This window comes from Hemibagrus wyckioides, linkage group LG09, assembly GCF_019097595.1.
Source record: "Hemibagrus wyckioides isolate EC202008001 linkage group LG09, SWU_Hwy_1.0, whole genome shotgun sequence".
Taxonomy (NCBI): domain Eukaryota; kingdom Metazoa; phylum Chordata; class Actinopteri; order Siluriformes; family Bagridae; genus Hemibagrus; species Hemibagrus wyckioides.
The window spans coordinates 2,572,986-2,596,828 of NC_080718.1; the positions used below are offsets into that span (position 1 = coordinate 2,572,986).

Sequence of the window (23,843 nt, forward strand, 5' to 3'; positions counted from 1 at the left end):
AACACATCAACTTTGAGGACAAAATGTTCACTTGCAAAGTTGGTTCTCACTGTGTGTATTTGTGTGTGTGTGTGTGTGTGTTAGACAGAGATGCAAGACCTTTATACACACACCTGTGTATTTAAGTCTGTGTCTATTTGTGTAATTTATTGTGTGTGTCTGTCTGTGTGGTTCAAATGTTCCCATGATGATAGGAATACAGTATGTGATATTATTAGGGCACCTGATGAAGGAATTCCATAAGGAATTAGCTGTTTTACAAATAGTTTTTATTTGCTTTTAGTTAGAGAGTAAAGATCAGGGTTACAGCATTATCAATAATTAAAGGCAATGCTGTATTTAGCTCCAGTCATAGAAGCCAGTTCAATGGAAAGACCTTACAAACATAGAAATGAACTTGTGTGTGTGTGTGTGTGTGTATTAAACAGGTAGAGATTGAAAAGCTGGACTATCACCACTACCTGCCACTGTTCTTCGACGGCCTGTGCGAGACGTCTCACCCTTACGAGTTCTTTGCCCGGCAGGGTGTACACGACATGCTGGAACACGGCGGCACCAAAATCCTGCCGGTCATCCCTCAGCTCATCATCCCTATAAAGAGTAAGCCAAACATCCAAACACAAACACAGCCATTTTTATTCCATCAGATGAATGCAGTTTCATACAATGCCAGAGAAAACACAAAACACAGAACTGTAGTCATTGAGTTGATATCAGGTTTTGGAACATATAACACCATTTAAATGGAATTCAACATGTCTCAATCATCCAAAATAAAAGGATATGGATCCTTATTCCAAAATTAATCCAAAATAAAACACTGTGATATACTCCAAACAGCCATAACATTATGACCACTGAGAGGTGAAGTGAATAACACTGAGTATCTCCTCATCATGGGACCTGTTAGTGGGTGGGATATATTAGGCAGCAAGTGAACATTTTGTCCTCAAAGTTGATGTGTTAGAAGCAGGAAAAATGGACAAGCGTAAGGATTTGAGCCAGTTTGACAAAGACCAAATTGTGATGGCTAGACCACTGGATCAGAGCATCTCCAAAACTGCAGCTCTTGTGGGGTGTTCCCGGTCTGCAGTGGTCAGTATCTATCAAAAGTGGTTCAAGGAAGGAACAGTGGTGAACCGGCAACAGGGTCATGGGTGGCCAAAGCTCATTGATACATGGGGGGAGTGAAGGCTGGACCGTGTGGTCTGATCCAACAGACGAGCTACTGTTGCTCAAATTGCATCACAGTTTGTTGTGTATGGGGCTGCATAGCCGCAGAGCAGTCAGGGTGCCCTTGCTGACCCCTGTACACCACCAAAAGCAGCATCAATGGGCATGTGAGCATCAGAACTGGACCACGGAGCAATGGAAAAAGATGGCCTGGTCTGATGAATCATATTTTCTTTTACATCACGTGGGTGGCCGGGTGCGTGTGCATGACTTACCTGGGGAACACATGGCACCAGAATGCACTGTGGGAAGAAGGCAAGTCTGTGGAAACAGTGCCATGCTTTGGGCAATGTTCTGCTGGGAAACCTTGGGTCCTGCCATCCATGTGGATGTTACTTTGACACGTACCACCTACCTAAGCATTGTTGCTGACCATGTACACCCTTTCATGGAAACGATATTCCCTGATGGCTGTGGCCTCTTTCAGCAGGATAATGCGCCCTGCCACAAAGCAGAAATGGTTGAGGAATGGTTTGATGAGAACAACAATGAGTTTAAGGTGTTGACTTGGCCTCCAAATTCCCCAGATCTCAATCCAATCGAGCTTCTGTGGGATGTGCTGGACAAACAAGTCCGATCCATTGAGACCCCAACTCATAACTTAGAGGACTTAAAGGATCTGCTGCTAACATCTTGGTGCCAGATACCACAGCACACCTTCAGGGATCTATAGTGGAGTCCATGCCTCGATGGTCAGGGCTGTTTTGGCAACAATAGGGGGACCAACATAATATTAATCAGGTGGTCATAATATTATGGCTACTCGGTGTACAGTTACATTTAGTTCATAAGAATTTCTGGGGTGCCTACAACTGTAACAAGTAAATGTTTAAAAAGGTCCATTTTAACTTTCTTTTCAATTTTCTTCAATTAAATTAGATTTCTGCTCAATTACTACAGACATTTTTGGTTTCATAATCTTTTTTTTAATCTTTACCAAGGTTTACAAAAATTCTGGAGCTGAATATACTTACATTGGCAGACATTTATTACAGTGGCCTTTAGGTCTTGGCCACAGAATCTAACACACACACACACACACACACACACACTTTTAACTCTCATGTAGACACACGTCCCACAACTTCTAATCCTTTTCCAACTTATACCATGTTCTCACAGCAATAGAGCTACAGTTTATTTGTGAAAGCACGTGCACTCAAACACACACATGTACACAGCTGTTATAATGGAATTTTAAGTAGCCTCTTTCTTATTGGATCTTGATTAAGAGAGAACTTTCTGACCTGAGAGTGCAGTACAGACCCACGCTAATTACGACAGACAGAGGCATGGACTGAAATGTTTAGGTTGGAACTACTTCAACTTGCAAAATGCTTTTAAAAAAATCTAAAAAAAAAAATAAAAATTTCAGACTTTTAGATAATTGGTCAGTGATTCATGTAGACAGAGCTTTAATATTCAGGTCATCTGTGACAGAAAGCCTCTAATGGAGCTGGATAAGAGTCTTTCTGCCTGGGAGACATTAATCGGTAGCCATAAAATTTTATATTAAAAAAAAAAAAAAAAAATCTGCAATCCAGTATAGTGGAAAAAGAAATGTCCAGAATACGGTACAGCTATAAGACGCATTTTCACAAAGTTAGAGCAGAGCCTCAACTCGATTAGTTAGCAAACTATGGGAGGATGATGGGAGCAATGATGTTGGTGGTGTTACTATAAAAGCTAAGAGGTCAGACAGCTTGATAGACTAAAGCGCTGCTGCATCGATCTCATAATGTAGAGATGAAATCCCACTGCCATTTAAGGAACCGAAAACTAACAATGGTGATGAAAGAATTTAGTTGTTCTTCTTCTTTCAGCTTTTCCCTTCGCCACAGCGAATCATCTCTCTCCACCTATCCCTATATTCTGCATCCTCAACACTTACACCCACTAGCTCCATATCCTCATTTATTCCATCCATATACCTCCTCTATGATGAAAGAAGTTAGTTACACAATAAAAAATAGAGGGGCATTTATTTATTTATTTATTTATTTATTTTCAAATATAAAAATTTTACATGACCTGCTGTCTAGTAACAACTATTTAGCTATTGCATTTATTTTAATTCAATTTTTTTTAACTTATTTTAATTTTTTTTTATTTTTTATAATTAAATGTTTTGTTTTTATTATTATTTTTTTTTATTATTATTATTTGCCTATTTAGGTACTGTCTTTTCTTTAAACCTTACCCAAGCATCAATTAATGAGAATTTCTCATAAATTGAACCAATTAAAGGCAATGTGGCTTTTGGATTTTGTTTGCAAGAATGCTCCATACTGTATGCAAACCTGGCGTAAACCTAGACTGTCTTGTAAACCATGATGGTTTATTTATATACGGATAGCAATCATAACCTTGTCTTAATCCACAAAATGTTAACACTAATACTATTCAAAATGTAAAATACTTCATCAAAAGAAAGCGTAGTGTCATATTTTACACTTAAGAAATGAGTGAATTCTGATGAACATGCTTCTTTCTTAATGAAAATATTATTATATCGCAAGGCGTCTCACTGTGTAGACTGCCTCAGACTGCCAAAATACACGAGGTTTCGGGTGATTTCGGGTCATCTGTCGTTCTCTCGTTCACAACGTTAGTCACACTTACACATGGAAATTACATACACACACAGACAAGAGCTAACACAGCTTCAAGCACTTGGTCAAACTTGCACAAGCATTCCATGAAAAGAGATGGGGGTGATGCGTGTTTAACAGAGTTTTCCTGCAGTCTGTATATACACTGATCAGCCGTAACATTAAAACCACCTGCCTGATGTCATGTAATTTCCCTTTGTGCCGCCAAAACAGCTCTGACTAATCGAACCATGGACTCAACAAGAACTCTGAAGGTGTGCTGTGGTAACAAAACGTTAGCTGCAGAGTCTTGTAAGCTGGGGCATCCAGCCCCTTTTTTTACATAGATTTACATTTCTGGAATTTGGCAGACGCCGTTATCCAGAGTGACTTACAACTGAGCAATTAGGAGATAGGGGCCTTGCTCAAGGGCCCAGCACATGGAAGCTTGGTGGAGCTCAGATTCAAACTCACAACCTTCTAGTCAGTTGTACAGCACCTTAGCTACTAAGCTATCACATCCTCCCACAGAGAGTGGACTTGTTTGCCCAGATGCTTAATATGATTGCGAAGGTCAATACCTTGAACTCTTTGTCATGTTCCTGAACATTTTTGTTGTCAGTTAATGCAAAATAATCTATGATATTCATGTCACATGTCAGTAGTTTTAATGTTATGGGTGTGTATCTGTATTAAATGTATCAAGAAGCCTCGAACTCTCTGTTGTTGTTGTTGATGTTCTTTTGGCTTCTCCCTGTTTTGGGGTCACCACAGCGGATCATTTAGTCCGCATGTTTCGATTTGGCACAGGTTTTACACCGGATTCCCTTCCTGACACAACACTCCCATTTAATTCGGGCTTGGGACCGGCACTAAGAGATAACTCTTCAGTGGCTGGGTCAGCGCCCTGCCTGGGAATCGAACCTGGGCCGCGGCAATGAGAGCACGGTATCCTGCCGCTGGACCCCCAGGGGTCTTCTCTGTCCTGAAGAAAAAATAAAGTTTTTAGCACTGATATTGGAGACTCCTTCTCCAAATAATACGTCTCACAGGAATCAATTATATGCTTTTAGAAAGAAATAGAAATTTATATGGAGTGTGTTTACACACAAATCTCTGTGTAAGGAAATACTATAGAAATGATAACATATTAGAAGAATATTCAAATATTCTTCTCTATAATCTTTATCAAATTTGCCGTGAAGTTACTTGGACGATTGTCAGAGCTGCTGTTCTAGTAAATGAACCAACAGCTTCTGACCAATCAGAATCGAGAAGCTAGATGCTGCGATATAAATGTAAATGCTAAAACCTAGACGTTTACCAGTGTCAGTAGCTGACACTCTGGTGCCCTTATTTAACCCCGGATTGGAGTGTGGAATGTTGGACACATCATTCACTCAACGCTCGCAGCTTTGTTTATGAATTGGAAAAGGGGCGGAGTTACCAGACGTCTTTTGCCATGGATTGAGAAACGGCTTACATATCCGTGTAGTAAATAATCTCTAGTGTTCCATTTGAGACAATCCTACCCCTTTAAATTTCATACAGCAGATATAGTGCATATACGTTTTTACTCGGGATGCAGAAATTTGTTCTATGCCGGTAATCGCATGTAGGAACGAGGGCACGGGGTGTTAATTTCTATAAGAGCAAACCCTTCAAAAATAAGCTCGGTTTAAAAGCACCATCTCTAATCCTCTGGAAACTCTCAGCTCACAGACATGTATTTCTGGAGATTGACTAATATCGTGGATATATTTCTATCAGGAATTTGACTCAACGCAGTTACTAAAACCTTCCAAATGTCACCCAGCTCTGGCATTTAGAGAAGGCGTTGGTGCCCAAGGTCGCTTGCTTTTAGAGTTCAATATGCGGCACGCTGACACATGAATTAATGATTACTTTATTCCAAGAGATTTGCAGGCGGATGCACGCGCTGATAGATCGTTCTCTCCTCACCTCTCTCCTCTCCACCTCTCCTCCTCCTCCTCCTCCTCCTCCCTCCTTCTCCCATCCCTCCGCTCCATCCCTCCACATGAGAAAGATGAATTATTGAACAATCCACCAGGCTAAATGTCACACCTGGGGAAAATGGTGTGCCGTGGTTTGGTAATTAGAATTTCAATGTTTGTGTTTGAATGAAGACTATATGAGTGAATCATACTGAATGAACCATCCGAACAGAGCCGGTGGCCGAGAGCAATTCAGCACTGACAGGAAACGAGACCGAATGTGCTGGAATGAGGTTCAGAAATCAATGGGTCAGATCAACAGATTCATTTCTTCAATATTGTTTTATTTTCATTTCAAGGACAATAAACCTAAAGTAAAACAGGAGAGCTAAGTACTGCTGTGAGGTTATAGTATATTAACTGCTATAGTATATGAATATGAATTGTGTAAGAAATAAAATAGGGTTATTTATAGGACAATGATCAGTGACAGGATAGTGTGGTATTTTGCATCCGGAGTTCATTCCGTTTAAATAACAGCATTTAATGGAGTGGAATATCTGCAAAACAACTTTTATCACTTACCTTACAGCAGCTATGAACATGAAATATTGCTCCTTAATTCATTTTTTCTTGAAATAATTAAGACAAAAATGCAGCTTGTTGCCAAATAATTACACAATGCAACACATCTTCTTCAATGCAGCACTGAAGACTCTCCTACCTTTAAAGAAACCGCTTTACCCTGGAAACTGCTTTTACACTGTTAATAACAAAGCTGTATTAGAGCGGAGACTGCGAGTCAGGCCTTCTCATCCAACATCAGTGACTGACCTCACAAATGTTCTTCTAGTGGAATGGTCAAAAATTCCCATAAACACACTCCTAAACCTTGTGGAAAGCCTTCCAAGAAAAGTTGAAGCTGTTATAGCTGCAAAGGGCGGGACAACTCCATATTACATTCATGTGCATATAAAGGCAGACGTCCCAGTTTTGGCCTGGCTCACAGTCTCCGCTCTAATTCATCCCAAAGGTGTTCTATCAGGTTGAGGTCAGGACTCTGTGCAGGCCAGTCAAGTTCCTCCACACCAAACTCACTCATCCATGTCTTTATGGACCTTGCTTTGTGCACTGGTGCGCAGTCATGTTGGAACAGGAAGGGGTCATCCCCAAACTGTTCCCACAAAGTTGGGAGCATGAAATTGTCCAAAATGTCTTGGTATGAAGCTGAAGCATTAAGATTTCTTTCCACTTGAACTAAGGGGCCGAGCCCAACCCATGGGAAACAACACCTGAATTCTATGATTTGGAGGGGTGTCCCAAAACTTTTGCCAATATAGTGTACCTTCAAATTAGCTGAAACAACAAACTGCAAGATTAATGATTCTAGACTAATGATAGTCAGTTGAAAAGAATTGCAGGATGACCTGAAAGCAGTGGGATCAACAGTTCAGCGATACACACAGCTCTGCTGCTATGAACAGAGCATGGAAACAGAAAATACTTATTGACCGACGAAGTGAGTAGCTGGATGTTTCAGAGATCTCAAACTTGCCGCCAAAATAACTGCCAAAGCTGATCACCTGACTGAAAAGTTTGAAATTTTCAGAGAGACTCTTGTAACATTGAGTAAGCTGGCAAGAGGAAAGACCCAAAACTCAAAGCTGCAATCATTACCAAAGTACTAAGGTTGGTAACACTTCAATTTGGCACAAATCCAGGGAAGACGTCCCAGTAACTCAGCTGTTCTGAAGGTCATGAAGTACACTTCGGAAATCACCAGCACTCTTACTAAAGCCAGTTCCTGTGGCAAACCATGTCGACGACCTCCAGTCAAGGACGTGATCAAGAAACCGAAGGTTACTCTAACAGAACTCCTGTGTGGAGATGAGAGAGTCCGTCAGAAGGTCAACCATCTCTGTAGCACCTCACTAATCACATCTTTATGCTAGAGCAGTCAGACGGAAGTCATGTGACAAGTCACCTGTCCAAAAAGACACTCAGGGGACTCTCTGGGGCGTTGAGAAACAAGACCTCAGGTCTGAAGATTCCAAGAAAAAACACAGACCCTGGCAATCACAAAGTGCCTTCAGGACAAGTCGGTGAATGTCCTTGAACGGACTTGAACTTGACTGAACATCTCTGGAGAGACCTGGAAATAGAGATCCAGCAATGCTCCTCACCCAACCTGACAAAAGCTTGTAAGATTTTGTAGACAGGAATGAAAGTACTGTAGATCCCATGACACGCAAGTGCCGAGCAAAGGGACCGAATATTGCTGTGATATTTTAGGATATTTTTGTTTAAATACATTTACAAAATGAAGTATGGAAATAGTAACTAGAAGTGAAAGGGGGAAAAAAAGATTAAATTAGTAATAAACCAACGTCGTGTACTAAATTACGTTTGCACCCGCACAAAAATAGAGCCTTACATAGACCGGTCTTTAAATTTAGTTAGAGTCTATCCCAAAAGCTGCAAGTTATTTTTAAATATAGCTCATATTTTTTTCAGCATAGATGATAAAATGAAAGAATTCCCCAACACTGCTGGTGTAAAATATTTGACTGATTGTACTCCGTTTCTTTATGTGATTGGTGAAGAAGCTGATGAATGAAGCTGTTGAATCTTCATTACTTTCACAAAGAAAAAAAAAACGTACATTTTTACTTTTAACCTCAAAGGTCCAGTGGGGTCCAGTTTTAGAAAACAATCACGTTAATCCAAAAAAGTATTAAGAATCATGCTAACATTTCAGTAAGCAATGCTAGCATAAAATGAGGCATCTCCTAGAAGGCATAAACTCATACAATGCAGCTAATTTGTGTCAGATGTTGAGGTATGTTTTGTTCATTTTTGTTCAATACGGCTATATTTATTTGTTAGCCTATATTTAAATTTTTATTTTGCCAATGCTGGGCTAAGCAGCCGTCACATGATAAATATTAGTTACATAATATTTTACCTCAGAATATCTATTTTGTGCTAGCCATGCAGAGATTGAACACATTTTCAGGCAAATCAGAGTATTCATTTACAGTGAAAACCATCTTCTAGCAAATATACAAACATGAACCAACCTTTAAGTTTTCATTACTTTTAATTAGTACAATTTTGACACATTATCAAGCCTTCCGCTTAAGAATAATTCCTCAGCACTTTGTCCACCGTTGCCTAACATCAATAATGGCACTGAATTAACCCCGAACGTTCCACCTGCACAGAGCGATCACCAAGCCGCTTTGAACCGAGCGCTATAGAAAAATTACATTGAGAATCTGAGAAGCAATGAGCAATGTAGCTGACTCAGACGATGAGAAACGAGATCCTACGACTGAAGCGACTGCTCCGTTCAAATGACTGGAAATTGCAGCCTTTTGGGATTCTATCCACAAGAGATTTCAGGCCACAATGTACTCTTAGAGAAAATTGGATTGAATATCATAACAGCGTCGGGGCTTCTCGAATCACCGCGTGCGTTTGTCCAGGCCGAAAACGATCAATCTGTAAAGCGTGAAAAGCTCAGAACTTCAGAGGAAGCGGCTGTTAAGCGAACCCATCACGCGTCCTTTCACCTAAATCATTTACAGGCGAATGAGTAAATCTGGGTGTTCTACTCGGCGGATGGAAACTTCAAATACAGCGCTGGAACGCAGATGTTGATAAACTAGCCTGGGAGAAACCAGCGTCTCCACACGTAGGAGCGTTTAACAGATCTCTTTGACGTTATTTATGTCAGGATCAGAGCCTAGCAGCAAAATCATAAAACCGGCTAATGTGTTCTCTTCAGGCCATCCATCTGATTTGGACATTAGTCTTACTAATGAGCTAATGCGTTTCAGGCAGTTCATTATGTGTCAGAAGGGAATTTTTTTTTTTTTTTTTTTTACAGTGTGTTATATCATAACGTTTCAGTTATACTTTTGCTTTGATTAATTATAGATTATGATTAGATTAGAATAATTAATGATCGTACAATTACTACCACCTCATAGATTTATTACCAGCTTTTCACTATAATTTTTTGTATTTTATTTATTTATTTTTTAATTATATTATATTATTTATTTTTTTTAAATCTACAGATTTTCACCAAAGATCATTTCCACTACAAATCATATTTGGTCATATTTCACTACAAATATATACAGGGGTTGGACAATGAAACTGAAACGCCTGGTTTTAGACCACAATAATTCATTAGTATGGTGTAGGGCCTCCTTTTGCGGCCAATACGGCATCAGTTCGTCTTGGGAATGACAGATACAAGTCCTGCACAGTGGCCAGAGGGATTTTGAGCCATTATTCTCGCAGAATAGTGGCCAGGTCACTACGTGATGCTGGTGGAGGAAAACGTTTCCTGACTCGCTCCTCCAAAACACCCCAAAGTGGCTCAATAATATTTAGATCTGGTGACTGTGCAGGCCATGGGAGATGTTCAACTTCACTTTCATGTTCATCAAACCATTCTGTCACCAGTCTTGCTGTGTGTATTGGTGCATTATCATCCTGATACACAGCACCACCTTCAGGATACAATGTTTGTACCATTGGGTGCACATGGTCGTCCAGAATGGTTCAGTAGTCCTTGGCAGTGACGCGCCCATCTAGCACAAGTATTGGGCCTAGGGAATGCCATGATATTGCAGCCCAAACCATCACTGATCCACCCCCATGCTTCACTGTGGGCATGCAACAGTCTGGGTGGTACGCTTCTTTGGGGCTTCTCCACACCGTAACTCTCCCGGATGTGGGAAAGACAGTGAAGGTGGACTCATCAGAGAACAATACATGTTTCACATTGTCCACAGCCCAAGATTTTCGCTGCTGGCACCATTGAAACCGACGTTTGGCATTGGCACGAGTGACCAAAGGTTTGGCTATAGCAGCCCGGCCATGTACACTGACCCTGTGGAGCTCCCGACGGACAGTTTTGGTGGAAACAGGAGAGTTGAGGTGCACATTTAATTCTGCAGTGAGTTGGGCAGCTGTGGTTTTATGTTTTTTGGATACAATCCAGGTTAGCACCCGGACATCCCTTTCAGACAGCTTCCTCTTGCGTCCACAGTTACTCCTGTTGGATGTGGTTCGTCCTTCTTGGTGGTATGCTGACATTACCCTGGATACCGTGGCTCTTGATACATCACAAAGACTTGCTGTCTTAGTCACAGATGCGCCAGCGAGACGTGCACCAACAATTTGTTCTCTTTTGAACTGATATGTCGCCCATAATGTTGTGTGCATTGCAATATTTTAAGCAAAACTGTGCTATTACTCTGCTAATTAAACCTTCACACTCTTCTCTTACTGGTGGAATGTGCAATCAATGAAGATTGGCCACCAGGCTGGTCAAATTTAGCCATGAAACCTCCAACACTAAATTGGCCAGTTTTTCAGTTTCATTTTCCAAAATATAAATATATATATATATATATATATTTTTTTTTTTTTTTTTTTTTTTTTTTTGTTACTACAGGTTTTAATAAATATACAGTATGTTCATTAACAAAGTATGGATCGGACCACACGGGCCAGCCTTCACTCCCCATATGCATCAATGAGCCTTGGCTGCCCACCGGTTCACCACTGTTCCTTCCTTGGACCACTTTTGATAGATACCACTGCAGACCGGGAACACCCCACAAGAGCTGCAGTTTTGGAGATGCTCTGATCCAGTGGTCTAGCCATCACAATTTGTCCCTTCATCAAACTCGCTTTTTTCTGCATCTAACACATCAACTTTGAGGACAAAATGTTCACTTGCTGTCTAATATATCCCACCCACTAACAGGTGCCATGATTCATTCTACTATCACAATAACACTTTTTTTAATGGTGTACTGTTAACGGGAAAGTTTTTGTGACTTTTATTTTTGAACCGTTTGAAGGAGCCTTCAGTGTCAGAAATAAAAAGATTTTCTGTTTTATTAAATTATACACAGAGATAAAAGCGAGGATGCTGAGGGAAAGATCGTCTTTCCTTGTCTATATAAGAGATAACAGAAGCTAACTTGTCTTGGAGCCGTTTCACAGCAATGTACAACAACAGCAATTATATGTTATGTAGATATAAAGGGATAAAAACAACAACAAAGTTTTATGTAAAATCACAAAAAAAGAAAGAAAAGTGAAGAAAAAAACACAAGTAAGAATTCAGTGTTCAGTGGCCTCCTGGTGGTCCAGTGGCAGGATCTCTCGTTGTTGCCGTGGCCAGGGTTTGATTCCCGGGCAGGGCGCTAACCCCAGCCACCGAAGAGTTAACTCTCCCAAGCCTGGACATAAATGGGAGGGTTGCATTAGGAAGGGCATCCGGCGGAAAACCTGTGCCAAATCATGTGGATCAGATGATCCGCTACAAACAGCAGACCCTGCCATTGCACGGGACTAACGCTAGGATAAAATATAATAAAAAATTCAGTGTTCAATAATAAATTATAATTGTTGGCAAGCCCCTTTGGTATATAAAAGGTATAAACCACTTATTTGGAAAATGATCCTTTGTCTTGCGATCAATAACTCTGGATTGTCGGATTGTTTTTTGTTTTTTTTTTACACAGCACTAGTCGTGTTTTATTCCTTACATGGTTAAGCAATAAAAGATAACTGCAAGCGAGAATTTTTATGGAACTGGACTTTCAGAAGTGCCTTTAGTGCCTTTCAAATTCTCCCAAACACCTAACAACTGTTTCGCCTCGGGCAATAGATATGTTCTGAGGTTTGTAGGACAGCCTATATATATATAAAAAAAAAGAAAAAATACCTGCACTTTCCACTGTCTCAGTCTCTCATGTGTCAGATTGCTGTGTAACCCAGATTTCCCAGCATGCACAAAGACACTTGCTTTTGTCTTCTTTCCTCCGTAAAAGCACAGGTGGGAGAAGGAAGTTCATCACCTGTTATTAGATGTAGAAATCATTACACTTTCTATACCAACTTATAAAATAAGTCCCTAAATTCAGAGTGCATTGGGAAAAAAATAGAAATGAATCCATACTTCAATGAATTTTTTTAAATATAATTTTCTATAGCACTTAAAAAATTCATTTGCTTCATACACTTTGAAATGCAATCAATAAACTGCTTGAAACAGACATTTTATCTGGACATTCATCCAGAATGTTCCACAAAGTCACACCTTCAACAATCCGTGTGCCATCTGAATTTTTCTGAAGCTTATGAGAAGAAGAAGTTCACTCAGATCTGTGTTTTTTTTTTTTTAGATTAGATTTGGGGGAAAAGATTGTTCTTAAACCTGCTCACAGTCTAATAATAATAATAATAATAATAATAATAATAATAATAATAATAATAATAATAATAATAACAAATAATAAAAATAACAAAAACAACAACAACAATAATAATAACAATAACAACAATAATAATAGTAAAATAATAACAACAATAATAATAATAATAATAATAAAAATAACAATAATGACAATAATAATAATAATAACAACAACAACAAAACAACAATAATTATAATAATAATAATAATGACAACAGTAAAATTGTTATAAATCTTCAGAATGAGTCATGACATCAGCATCTAATCCTGAATCCATGCGATTCACCTTATAATTAGTGTTTATTGAATCACCTCCACTACAGTGATACTAATTCCTGCTACGCTGGCTTCCTGTAACGTGCGGACGTGATCATAACACACCGGCATATAATAAGAATAATAAGCAAGAGGTCAAAACCAGGAAGTGCAATAGAACAAGGAGGATGGAAAAAAATGTAAGGCTTGGGCTTACTTACAATGCAACACACACACACACACACACACACACAGAGCAGAGTGTAAACAGACTAATTACTTAAAATTGCAATAGTCATTTTTTTTTTTGTAGAAAACCTGGAAAACATGATAACAAAAAAAATGAAGGCATGGCCTCAGCACAAGTGTATTATTTGGCTGAGAAAAGTCATTTGGAAAAGGGGCCTCCTGCCTCAGAGAGTGTGTTTGTGTTCAGATGGGCCCCTTGTCAGTCATTTTTTTAGACACTCCCTAATGATTCTTTACTCCGCCTCAGCTCAGTCTGCTCCGAAAGAAAAAATTTTCTTCCAGATTGTTCTCCTACGAGCCCGAAGAAAGACAGCAGACCAATGATAGGACAGGGGCGGGGATTTTCCAGTGAACTTCCTGTACAAGCTGGAGTAGCAAGCTTAATGTTGTTCCATCAGCTGCTCCATGTTTGGGGGTCGCCACAGTGGATCACTTGGTCCACAGGTTTCAATTTGGCACAGGTTTTAAGCCGGACATCCCTCCTGACACGACCCTCCCATTTTAATCCGGGCTTGGGACTGGCACTGAGAGTTAACTCTTCAGTGGCTGGGTTAGCGCCCTGCCCGGGAATCGAACCCGGGCTGCAGCAATGAGAGCACAGGATCCTGCCCCTTCATATAAAGCTTAATATAAAAATACACACACAAAATACCCAAGCTAGTTTGTTTTTTTAACTCTATGTATATGGAGCATCTGCTATACAAGTCCCTGTGTAAGTGTAAGTTGTTGCTATAGAAACAATATCGTATCAGTATCGGTATAAACACTGTAATTTACTCTATAGAAGGAATTCCTGTCGGAGCTTCTGTTCTAGAAAATAAATGCGAGAATTGAGCCATGCCGCAGTAGAAGGAAATTAATCAGCGCTTTCCGACCAATCACAATGGAGGACTCTGTAGCGCAGAGGGATAATCACTTTTACTGGAGGTGTAGTAAATCATGATGTCTGTCTGATGTCTATTCACATTCATTCAGTCTGTCACTGTGTTATACACAATCAAATGGGAGATGATGAATAGGAGAGAGGTTCAGATAAAATGCAGGAATGTTCTCTCTTTCTCTCTCTGTCTCTCTCTCTCTTTCTTTCTCTCTCTCTCTCTCTCTCTCTCTCAATCTCTCTTTCTTTTCACCTCCCCACTCTCCCTCTCTCTTTCTTGCTCTCTCTCTCTCTCTCTCTCTCTCTCTCACTCAATCTTGCTCTCTTTCTTATGCATTTTCCGCCTTCCACCTCCCTTTGATTGCATACAGCCATTAATGCACCACCTGGAATTCATTTAGAAAAAGTTTGTGTGTGTGTGTGTGTGTGTCCGTCTGGGCTTACTTTGCTTTAATAGAGAGAGGATTACTCTTATCAGGTCGGGCTAAGTGGAAGGCCTGCAAATGCTAATGCATGCTCAGACTGATTTGCGTGAGGAAGGGTTATCACTCCTCCAGGGAACAGCAAGCCCCACACACACACACACACACACACACACACACACACACACACAAACAAGATGTTTCTTAACCTTTCAATAAATGCTAGCCCGAGAAATGAAACATTGCTTCGTTTTTTTGTTGCTTTCAGCATATTATGGAGCTTTTCTGAATATTTTTTTGTTGTGTGGTCATTTTAGTGAGACTTTCTCGCCCTCTGATATAATAATGCTCTCCAGGTCTTAACCCCTTCCACTCCCAGGAGCCTTCAGTAGCCGGTATGGTTACATTCCTCATTCTCGCAACAACATACTCGCCTTATTAGTGTCACTGTAGTCACTGAATAATTCATAGTATGTGTTAATAGTGAATAGCTGGATAATAACCCGGACGTTTAAGAGGTTAGAATGTGAAATGATTTCCTTTAACATCTTTATTTTTCCCTTCTTTTTCTTTTCCATCACATTTGTTTCACTCTGGCTTGACAACCAAATCCAATATATTTAATGAGACCATGTGCATGCTTACACATTCATTCCGTTATTCAGTCATGCAGGGAGTCGTTAATATTCGCATTAAAAAAGATCAGAATGAAGGAAATATGATCTCAGTGATCTTCCTCTGTGGTTTGGATGAGTGGAATATTTCAGAAAGTGACAAATCTACTGGGATTTTCACACACAACAGCTTAAGTGGTGCACAAAACAAAAAACATGACCCGTGTGATCCGATCCAACAGACGAGCTACTGTTGCTCAAATTGCTGAAGAAGTTAATGCTGGTTCTGATAGAAAGCTGTCAGAATACACAGTGCAGGACGGGTCACAGGGCTGTTCTGGCAGCAAAAAGAGGGGACCAACACAATATTAGGCAGGTGTTATGGCTGATCGGTGAAACTGTCCATTCAGTATACATGATGCAAGAAAGCATGGTGAAAACAAATATTTGTTGTTCTTTCTCTATCTCAGATGCTCTGAACACGAGGAACAAGCAGGTGATCTGCTCCACGCTGAAGGTTCTGCAGCACCTGGTGGTGTCGGGGGAGATGGTGGGAGAAGCTCTGGTGCCGTACTACAGGCAGCTCCTGCCCATCCTCAACATGTTCAAGAACATGAACAGTGAGTTGTGCACAGTACACAACAACAAACCAACACAAACACCACACAATACAGCAGAACCATACTGCATAACATCACCCAAGACTGAAACACACTCACTGTGCCACTATGAGGAGGTCATTGTACATACACACACACACACACACACACACTTCACTTCAGAAATCAATACACAGTTTGACTCATTTGGGCTTTAGTTTTCAGTGACATTAAAGGGTTTTATTTTTTCCCCCCAGTGATTGTGTGTGTGTGTGTGTGTGTGTGTGTGTACAATGACCTCCTCATAGTGGTCATTGTAGTGGTCATGTGTTAAAGTGTGTTTTGATAAAGCAGATAAAGCAGGCTTTTATACCTGCACAGGAAAGGAGGGAAGAAAAGCGCAAATAAATGAGAACACACACACACACATTATTGCAATGCATAACTGATTAAAACTGCAGCTGAATTCTGTTCCTTAAGATTGTTCATGTGTATGTGTGTGTGTGTGTGTGTGTGTGTGTCCATATTGTTCTCTTAACCAAATTAGGTTGATCATACTAATTTTAGGGTTTGGTCCAGCTAGATGTCCCTTCCAGGTGACAACATCTCCTATTGATACAAATATATGGTCCCTCACTCACACACACACAAACACACACAGGCGATATATTGCACCTGCTGGTTTCCATTGTTACAGTCCGGTACACGCATCTAAAACAAATGGCTTCTAATGAGGTCTCGTATGCAGTGTGTGTCTACAAAATGTCACTGTGTGTGTGTGTGTGTGTGTTTATGTGGTGCATGTAATGCATACCTAATGTACGTGTAATGCATACACAACGTGTGAAAGTGGCTTAAAGTGAACAGAAAAGCTAATTAAATCCTTTACTGCAGTACACTTTGAACTCTGTGTGTGTGTGTGTGTGTGTTCCTGTTTAAACAGAATAAAATGTCAGTCCAAGTAATAAATGGAAATAACTAAAATATAAATAGATTGCAAAAAAAATTAAATAAATAAATCTCTGAAAAATAATGAATGTATTTTTCTACTATATTTTAATTTATTCGTCTTCAGTAAGCTCTTTATCCTGATCAGGGTCCCAATGGATCCAGAGCTTAATCCTGGGAATGCTGTGAGCGAGACAGGAATATATCATGGACTGGATGGGTTGGGATGCCAGTCCATCACAGGGCATCACACACACACACACACACACACTTTCAAAGCTAATTCAACCCACAGCAGCTCTTCCACCTACTGGCATGTGTTTGAGATGTGTAAGCAAAAGCAGAAGATTCCCACGTGAACACACTGATTCGATTCGTCCGGCAGCAACTCGATATTTGACGATACCACTGATGATAGGATTAGTTCTGATGCAACACGATATTTCTATTCCTCAGGCAATAATTTGATATTTGATGATACCATTGAATGCGATACAATATGCTCTATTTGATAATCTGATGCGTTATGACACAGTACGAATCATGAATCTGATTCGATCTGATTTTGACTCCTTCCTCAGCTATACCACAGAATCTGAATCAATCTGCTGCAATACGATTCTAAATCTTAAAGCAATGATGTGATGTTTAACAACAAGAGCCTTCTTCCTGGGCTGGGATGGTTTAAAGCTCTCTGAAGCTGTATTTAAACTGCATTTTGGAAGCACAAACTCACGGGCACCAGTGAAGTCCACTATATGGAGAAAAATCCTCAAAAAACATCATTTCTTTATGACTGAAGAAAGAAAGACATGAACATCTCGGATGACCAGGGGGTGAGGAAATTATCTGTAGATTTTTCTTCTGGAAGTGAACTTCTCCTTTAACTATCTGACCATACCAGTGAATCAGATGTGATTGTGATTCTTCAGGCAAAGATTGGATATGTGACAATGCTTTTGAACCACAATACCACTGAATCTGATTCAGTACTATTAAGATATCATCGATTAAAAGTGATTTATTGCCTTGATTCACTTCATACGTTGCTTTTGAACTGGTTCGGAATTTTTCTATGAAAGTTTTATATAGTGTGGACAATTAGCCAAAGGAAGACTGTAACCCTTACCGTTAACACTGCAGCTTCTATTCAGTTAATTTTTCTAACAAAATTCTTCTTTTTCTGCTTTTCTACCGTAATTGTCGAATTTAATTCAAAGAAAGAAAGCAATATTTTCATGGCGTGTTTTAATAGGGATTATGTAAATGACTCTATTGCTTGAGATGTTGCGAGTGAAATGACGGCGTATCCAAACACCCTGACGTCTCTCTCCAAGCCAGCAGCATGTTGGTGAACTCATTTCCTGGCCTGTTTTGTGGTGGAAAAGCAGGAATGGGGGATTAGACCAGATTAGACACTGGCTCTGAAAACAGCATGATGACTTTTCTTTCTTTCTTTCTTTTTGTAAATACTGCAGTGTTTATTTGAAAAAAACAAAATAGAAGCCAGACGAAGTTAACTACCTGCTGTGGTAATATAGAAATAGATTGTAACAGAGGACTAGGTGTGTGTGTGTGTGTGTGTGTGTGTGTGTGTGTGTGTGTGTGTGTGTGTGTATCTGCCAGCCATATGTCTCACTCAGGGGTGTTACTCCAATCTGGCCACCTGCAGGGCACGCTGTCTCTCTCTCTCTCTCTCTCTCTCTCTCTCTCTCTCTCTCTCACTCTCTCTCTCTCTCTCTCACTCTCTCTCTCTCTCTCTCTCTCTCTCACACACACACACACACACAAACATACACACATTTAACCATGCTTTTGGCATGTTCAGATTTTTTTTACACATCCTTGTGTGAGTTGAATCCCTCTCTCTCTCTCTCTCTCTCTCTCTCTCTCACACACACTCACACTCACACACACACACACACACAAGGACATTTTCTCTCATGTCTCAGCACACTTCACAGTAGGTATTAATGCCCCCCACACGCACACACACACACACACTGGACCTCAGACAAATGATGAAAAGAGCAATATACTATTATATATACTGTATCGTGTGTCTGTGTGTGTGTGTGTGTGTGGGATTAATGTGCGTGTGCACGATGTGTATTCTCAGCAGGTCGTTGGCTCCTAGCCAATCAGGTTTGGGACAGGGTTAGACATAGACCTAGAAATTAAAGGTCTCATTCCCTGACCCCCTTCACACACACACACACACGCACACACACTCCTGTTAACACTGTGAGCACCTGCACATGCTCATACATATGCATAATGTTTGCATTTATACACACATCTACATTCATACCCACACACAGCACCATATTCAGAAATTTACTCATATTCACCCCACACACACACACACACACACGACTTCATTTCTCTCAATCCCCCATGTTGCTTTTCTTCATTTTTCTTTTTGTCCCCTGTTTCACCAACCAACTTGACCTCCTTCTCTCTCTCTCTCTCTCTCTCTCTGTCTCTCTCTCTCTCTCTCTCTCTCTCCCTCTAATCGAAAGCTATTCTAACTGTCATAATGGGATAATTCATTAGTCCTCGTAATTAATTCTGCTCTCAGTGAGATTACCCACCCTGTAATTGATGCATTAGAGGGAATTTCATGTCATGGTGTAGAATTCACGCTGGCCTCAGTTCATACTGCAATTACACACTGAGCGCTCCGAGTGCTGGCGCTACACCCGCAAACCTGACCACGGCTCGACACGACACTACACCACACCGTATCATGCCACACTTACTCACCACAGCACTACTGACATTTAGCCGACAAATTCAAAACATCTCTCATTTGATACATGTGTAAAAGTGAACGGATTCGATTCTCTTCCAACGAAGTGAACTAACTGAATTCTTTCCGGAGAATTCCGGATATCCGGAACAATTCACTCCGTACGCTTTCCGCTTGTCTGTGTGTCAGTTAGCACGATATCTCAAGAGCAAGGAACAATGGCTGACGGATTTATATGGAATTATTTTTGTAACCTGTTTAGTTTTTGGAAATGATCCAAACATGGTCAAGGTCACTTCAAGGTCAAATGTCTAATATACATATCATTCAATAGCTTTAGCATACAGAGATACACATTCTTGTTCAGGCCCATTTTCTGGCTAGCTACAATTTTATCCATCCGTCCACCCATCCATCCATCCATCCATCTGTCCGTCCATCCATCTGTCCATCCGTCCATCCATCTGTCCATCCTTCCGTCCGTCCGTTCATCTGTTCGTCCGTCCGTCCATCCTTCTGTCCATCCATCCATCCTACCGTCCGCCCATCTATCCATCTAACTATCCGTCCATCCATCCTTCCGTCCGTCCATCTATCCATCCGTCTATCCGTCCGTCCATCCATCCATCTGTCTATCCGTCCGTCCATCCTTCCGTACATCCATCCATCTGTCTATCCGTCCATCCATCCTTCTGTCCATCCATCCTACCGTCCACCCATCTATCCATCTAACTATCTGTCCATCCATCCTTCCGTCCGTCCATCTATCCATCTGTCTATCCGTCCGTCCATTCTTCCGTCCATCCATCCATCCATCTATCCATTCCTCCAGGTTTCTCATCACAGCATGATTTTGAGATCTTCCTTCCCGTTTAATGTAAATGAACACGTCCTTGCAGAAACATTTCACTGTATGAATGATTACATGCTTTTCTTTTCTTTAAATAACACACTTTTTGTGTAAAACGTCCACCATGCAAGTCGATAGCCGTTACTATAGAATTAAACGTATTGTTATGTATTAGATCAAATCTCCTGCACTACTCACAGAGCTGCTGCTACAGAAAAAAATGAATCATGAGCGTCTGACCAATCGGATTTGAGAATTCACCAGCGCCGGGTTCTAATCGTGTTTGAAATATATATGTGGAGAAAAATCGAAATGAAGTGCAAAGAGAAGGTCAGTGGTTCATCAGTCCCTCCCTGTCTACATCCTGATGCTGACACAAAATCTGTGACTAGACCCATCGCTGTAGACAGGGGTTATACTGTGTCTTTATTTGTGTGTGTGTGTGTGTGTGAAAGAGAGAGAGAGAGATAGAGAGAGAGGATGTGAAAGTGAAAACACGAGAGAGAAGCAGAGAGTGTGATTTAGGGATCGATGGCTGTGTCGCTGACTCGGTTGGCTTGTCAGATAAATAATTCAGCAAGGTGTCAGTGTAAGTCGTGTAACACCTCGACCCCGGGTCATCCCTGAGTGTGTGTGTGTGTGTGTGTGAGGAGAGAGAGAGAGAGAGAAAAAGAGAAAGAGAAAGAGAAAGAGAGACTATGTTCAGTGTGTTACTCTTGTCTGTGTGTGTGTGTGTGTGTGTGAGGAGAGAGAGAGAGAGAGAGAGAGAGAAAGAGAAAGAGAGACTATGTTCAGTGTGTTACTCTTGTCTGTGTGTGTGTGTGTGTGTGTGAGGAGCGAGAGAGACTTCTATACTATGTTCAGTACTCTAATGTGTGTGTGTGTGTGTGAGGAGAGAGAGAGAGAGACTTCTATACTATGTTCAGTGCATTACTCTAATGAGTGTGTGTGTGTGTGAGGATAGAGAGAGAGAGAAAGAGAGAGAGAGAGAGACTTCTATGCTATGTTCAGTGTGTTACTCTAATGTGTGTGTGTGTGTGAGGAGAGAGAGAGAGACTTCTATGCTATGTTCAGTGTGTTACTCTAATGAGTGTGTGTGTGAGGAGAGAGAGAGAGAGAGACTTCTATACTATGTTCAGTGCATTACTCTAATGAGTGTGTGTGTGTGAGGAGAGAGAGAGAGAGAGAGAGAGAGACTTCTATGCTATGTTCAGTGTGTTACTCTAATGTGTGTGTGTGTGTGTGTGTGTGTGAGGAGAGAGAGAGAGACTTCTATACTATGTTCAGTGCATTACTCTAATGAGTGTGTGTGTGTGTGAGGATAGAGAGAGAGAGACTTCTATGCTATGTTCAGTGTGTTACTCTAATGTGTGTGTGTGTGTGTGTGTGTGTGAGGAGAGAGAGAGAGACTTCTATACTATGTTCAGTGCATTACTCTAATGAGTGTGTGTGTGTGTGTGAGGATAGAGAGAGAGAGACTTCTATGCTATGTTCAGTGTGTTACTCTAATGTGTGTGTGTGTGTGTGTGTGTGTGAGGAGAGAGAGAGAGACTTCTATACTATGTTCAGTGCATTACTCTAATGTGTGTGTGTGTGTGTGTGTGAGGAGAGAGAGAGAGAGACTTCTATACTATGTTCAGTGCATTACTCTAATGAGTGTGTGTGTGTGTGAGGATAGAGAGAGAGAGACTTCTATGCTATGTTCAGTGTGTTACTCTAATGTGTGTGTGTGTGTGTGTGTGTGTGTGAGGAGAGAGAGAGAGACTTCTATACTATGTTCAGTGCATTACTCTAATGAGTGTGTGTGTGTGTGAGGATAGAGAGAGAGAGAGAGAGAGAGAGACTTCTATACTATGTTCAGTGCATTACTCTAATGAGTGTGTGTGTGTGAGGATAGAGAGAGAGAGAGAGAGAGACTTCTATGCTATGTTCAGTGTATTACTCTAATGTGTGTGTGTGTGTGTGCGTGAGGAGAGAGAGAGAGACTTCTATACTATGTTCAGTGCATTACTCTAATGAGTGTGTGTGTGTGTGTGAGGATAGAGAGAGAGAGACTTCTATGCTATGTTCATTGTGTTACTCTAATGTGTGTGTGTGTGTGTGTGTGAGGAGAGAGAGAGAGAGACTTCTATACTATGTTCAGTGCATTACTCTAATGAGTGTGTGTGTGTGAGGATAGAGAGAGAGAGAGAGAGAGAGACTTCTATGCTATGTTCAGTGTGTTACTCTAATGTGTGTGTGTGTGTGTGTGTGTGTGTGTGTGAGGAGAGAGAGAGACTTCTATACTATGTTCAGTGCATTACTCTAATGAGTGTGTGTGTGTGAGGATAGAGAGAGAGAGACTTCTATACTATGTTCAGTGCATTACTCTAATGAGTGTGTGTGTGTGAGGATAGAGAGAGAGAGAGAGAGAGAGAGAGAGACTTCTATGCTATGTTCAGTGTGTTACTCTAATGTGTGTGTGTGTGTGTGTGTGAGGAGAGAGAGAGACTTCTATACTATGTTCAGTGCATTACTCTAATTTGTGTGTGTGTGTGAGGATAGAGAGAGAGAGACTTCTATACTATGTTCAGTGCATTACTCTAATGAGTGTGTGTGTGTGAGGATAGAGAGAGAGAGAGAGAGAGAGACTTCTATGCTATGTTCAGTGTGTTACTCTAATGTGTGTGTGTGTGTGTGTGTGAGGAGAGAGAGAGACTTCTATACTATGTTCAGTGCATTACTCTAATGAGTGTGTGTGTGTGAGGATAGAGAGAGAGAGAGAGAGAGAGAGAGAGACTTCTATGCTATGTTCAGTGTGTTACTCTAATGTGTGTGTGTGTGTGTGTGTGTGTGTGAGGAGAGAGAGAGACTTCTATACTATGTTCAGTGCATTACTCTAATTTGTGTGTGCGTGTGCGGAGAGAGAGAGAGACTTCTATACTATGTTTATTGCATTACTGTAATGTGTGTGTGTGTGTGTGTGTGTGTGTGTGTGTGTGTGTGTGTGTGTGTGTGTGTGTGTGTGCATGCAAATGTCATCTCTGCTCTCCTGCCTGTCTGTCTCTATCCTTGCTTCCCCTCTTCTGTTTCTCTACTTCACACTTATAGTCTCTTACAGTCTTACTTTATCTGTCTGCTTTCCCCCCCCTTTCTCTACATCCCTCTGTCCCTTCCTCTCTCTCTCCTCCACTCCCTCTTCCGTCTCTCTCTCTCTCTCTCTCTCTG

The 23,843-nt window shown here is 40.8% G+C and overlaps 1 protein-coding gene across 2 annotated transcripts in view; it reads left to right on the forward strand.

Moving 5' to 3' along the window:
• pacrg (PARK2 co-regulated) overlaps window positions 1-23,843 on the forward strand; it is a 141,084-nt gene that overhangs the window by 61,948 nt on the left and 55,293 nt on the right. For both annotated transcript variants that reach the window (XM_058398473.1, XM_058398472.1), the window contains exons 3-4: window positions 429-600; window positions 15,958-16,107. In XM_058398473.1, the coding sequence (XP_058254456.1) occupies window positions 429-600; window positions 15,958-16,107 (322 nt within the window). The remainder of the gene's footprint in view (window positions 1-428; window positions 601-15,957; window positions 16,108-23,843) is intronic.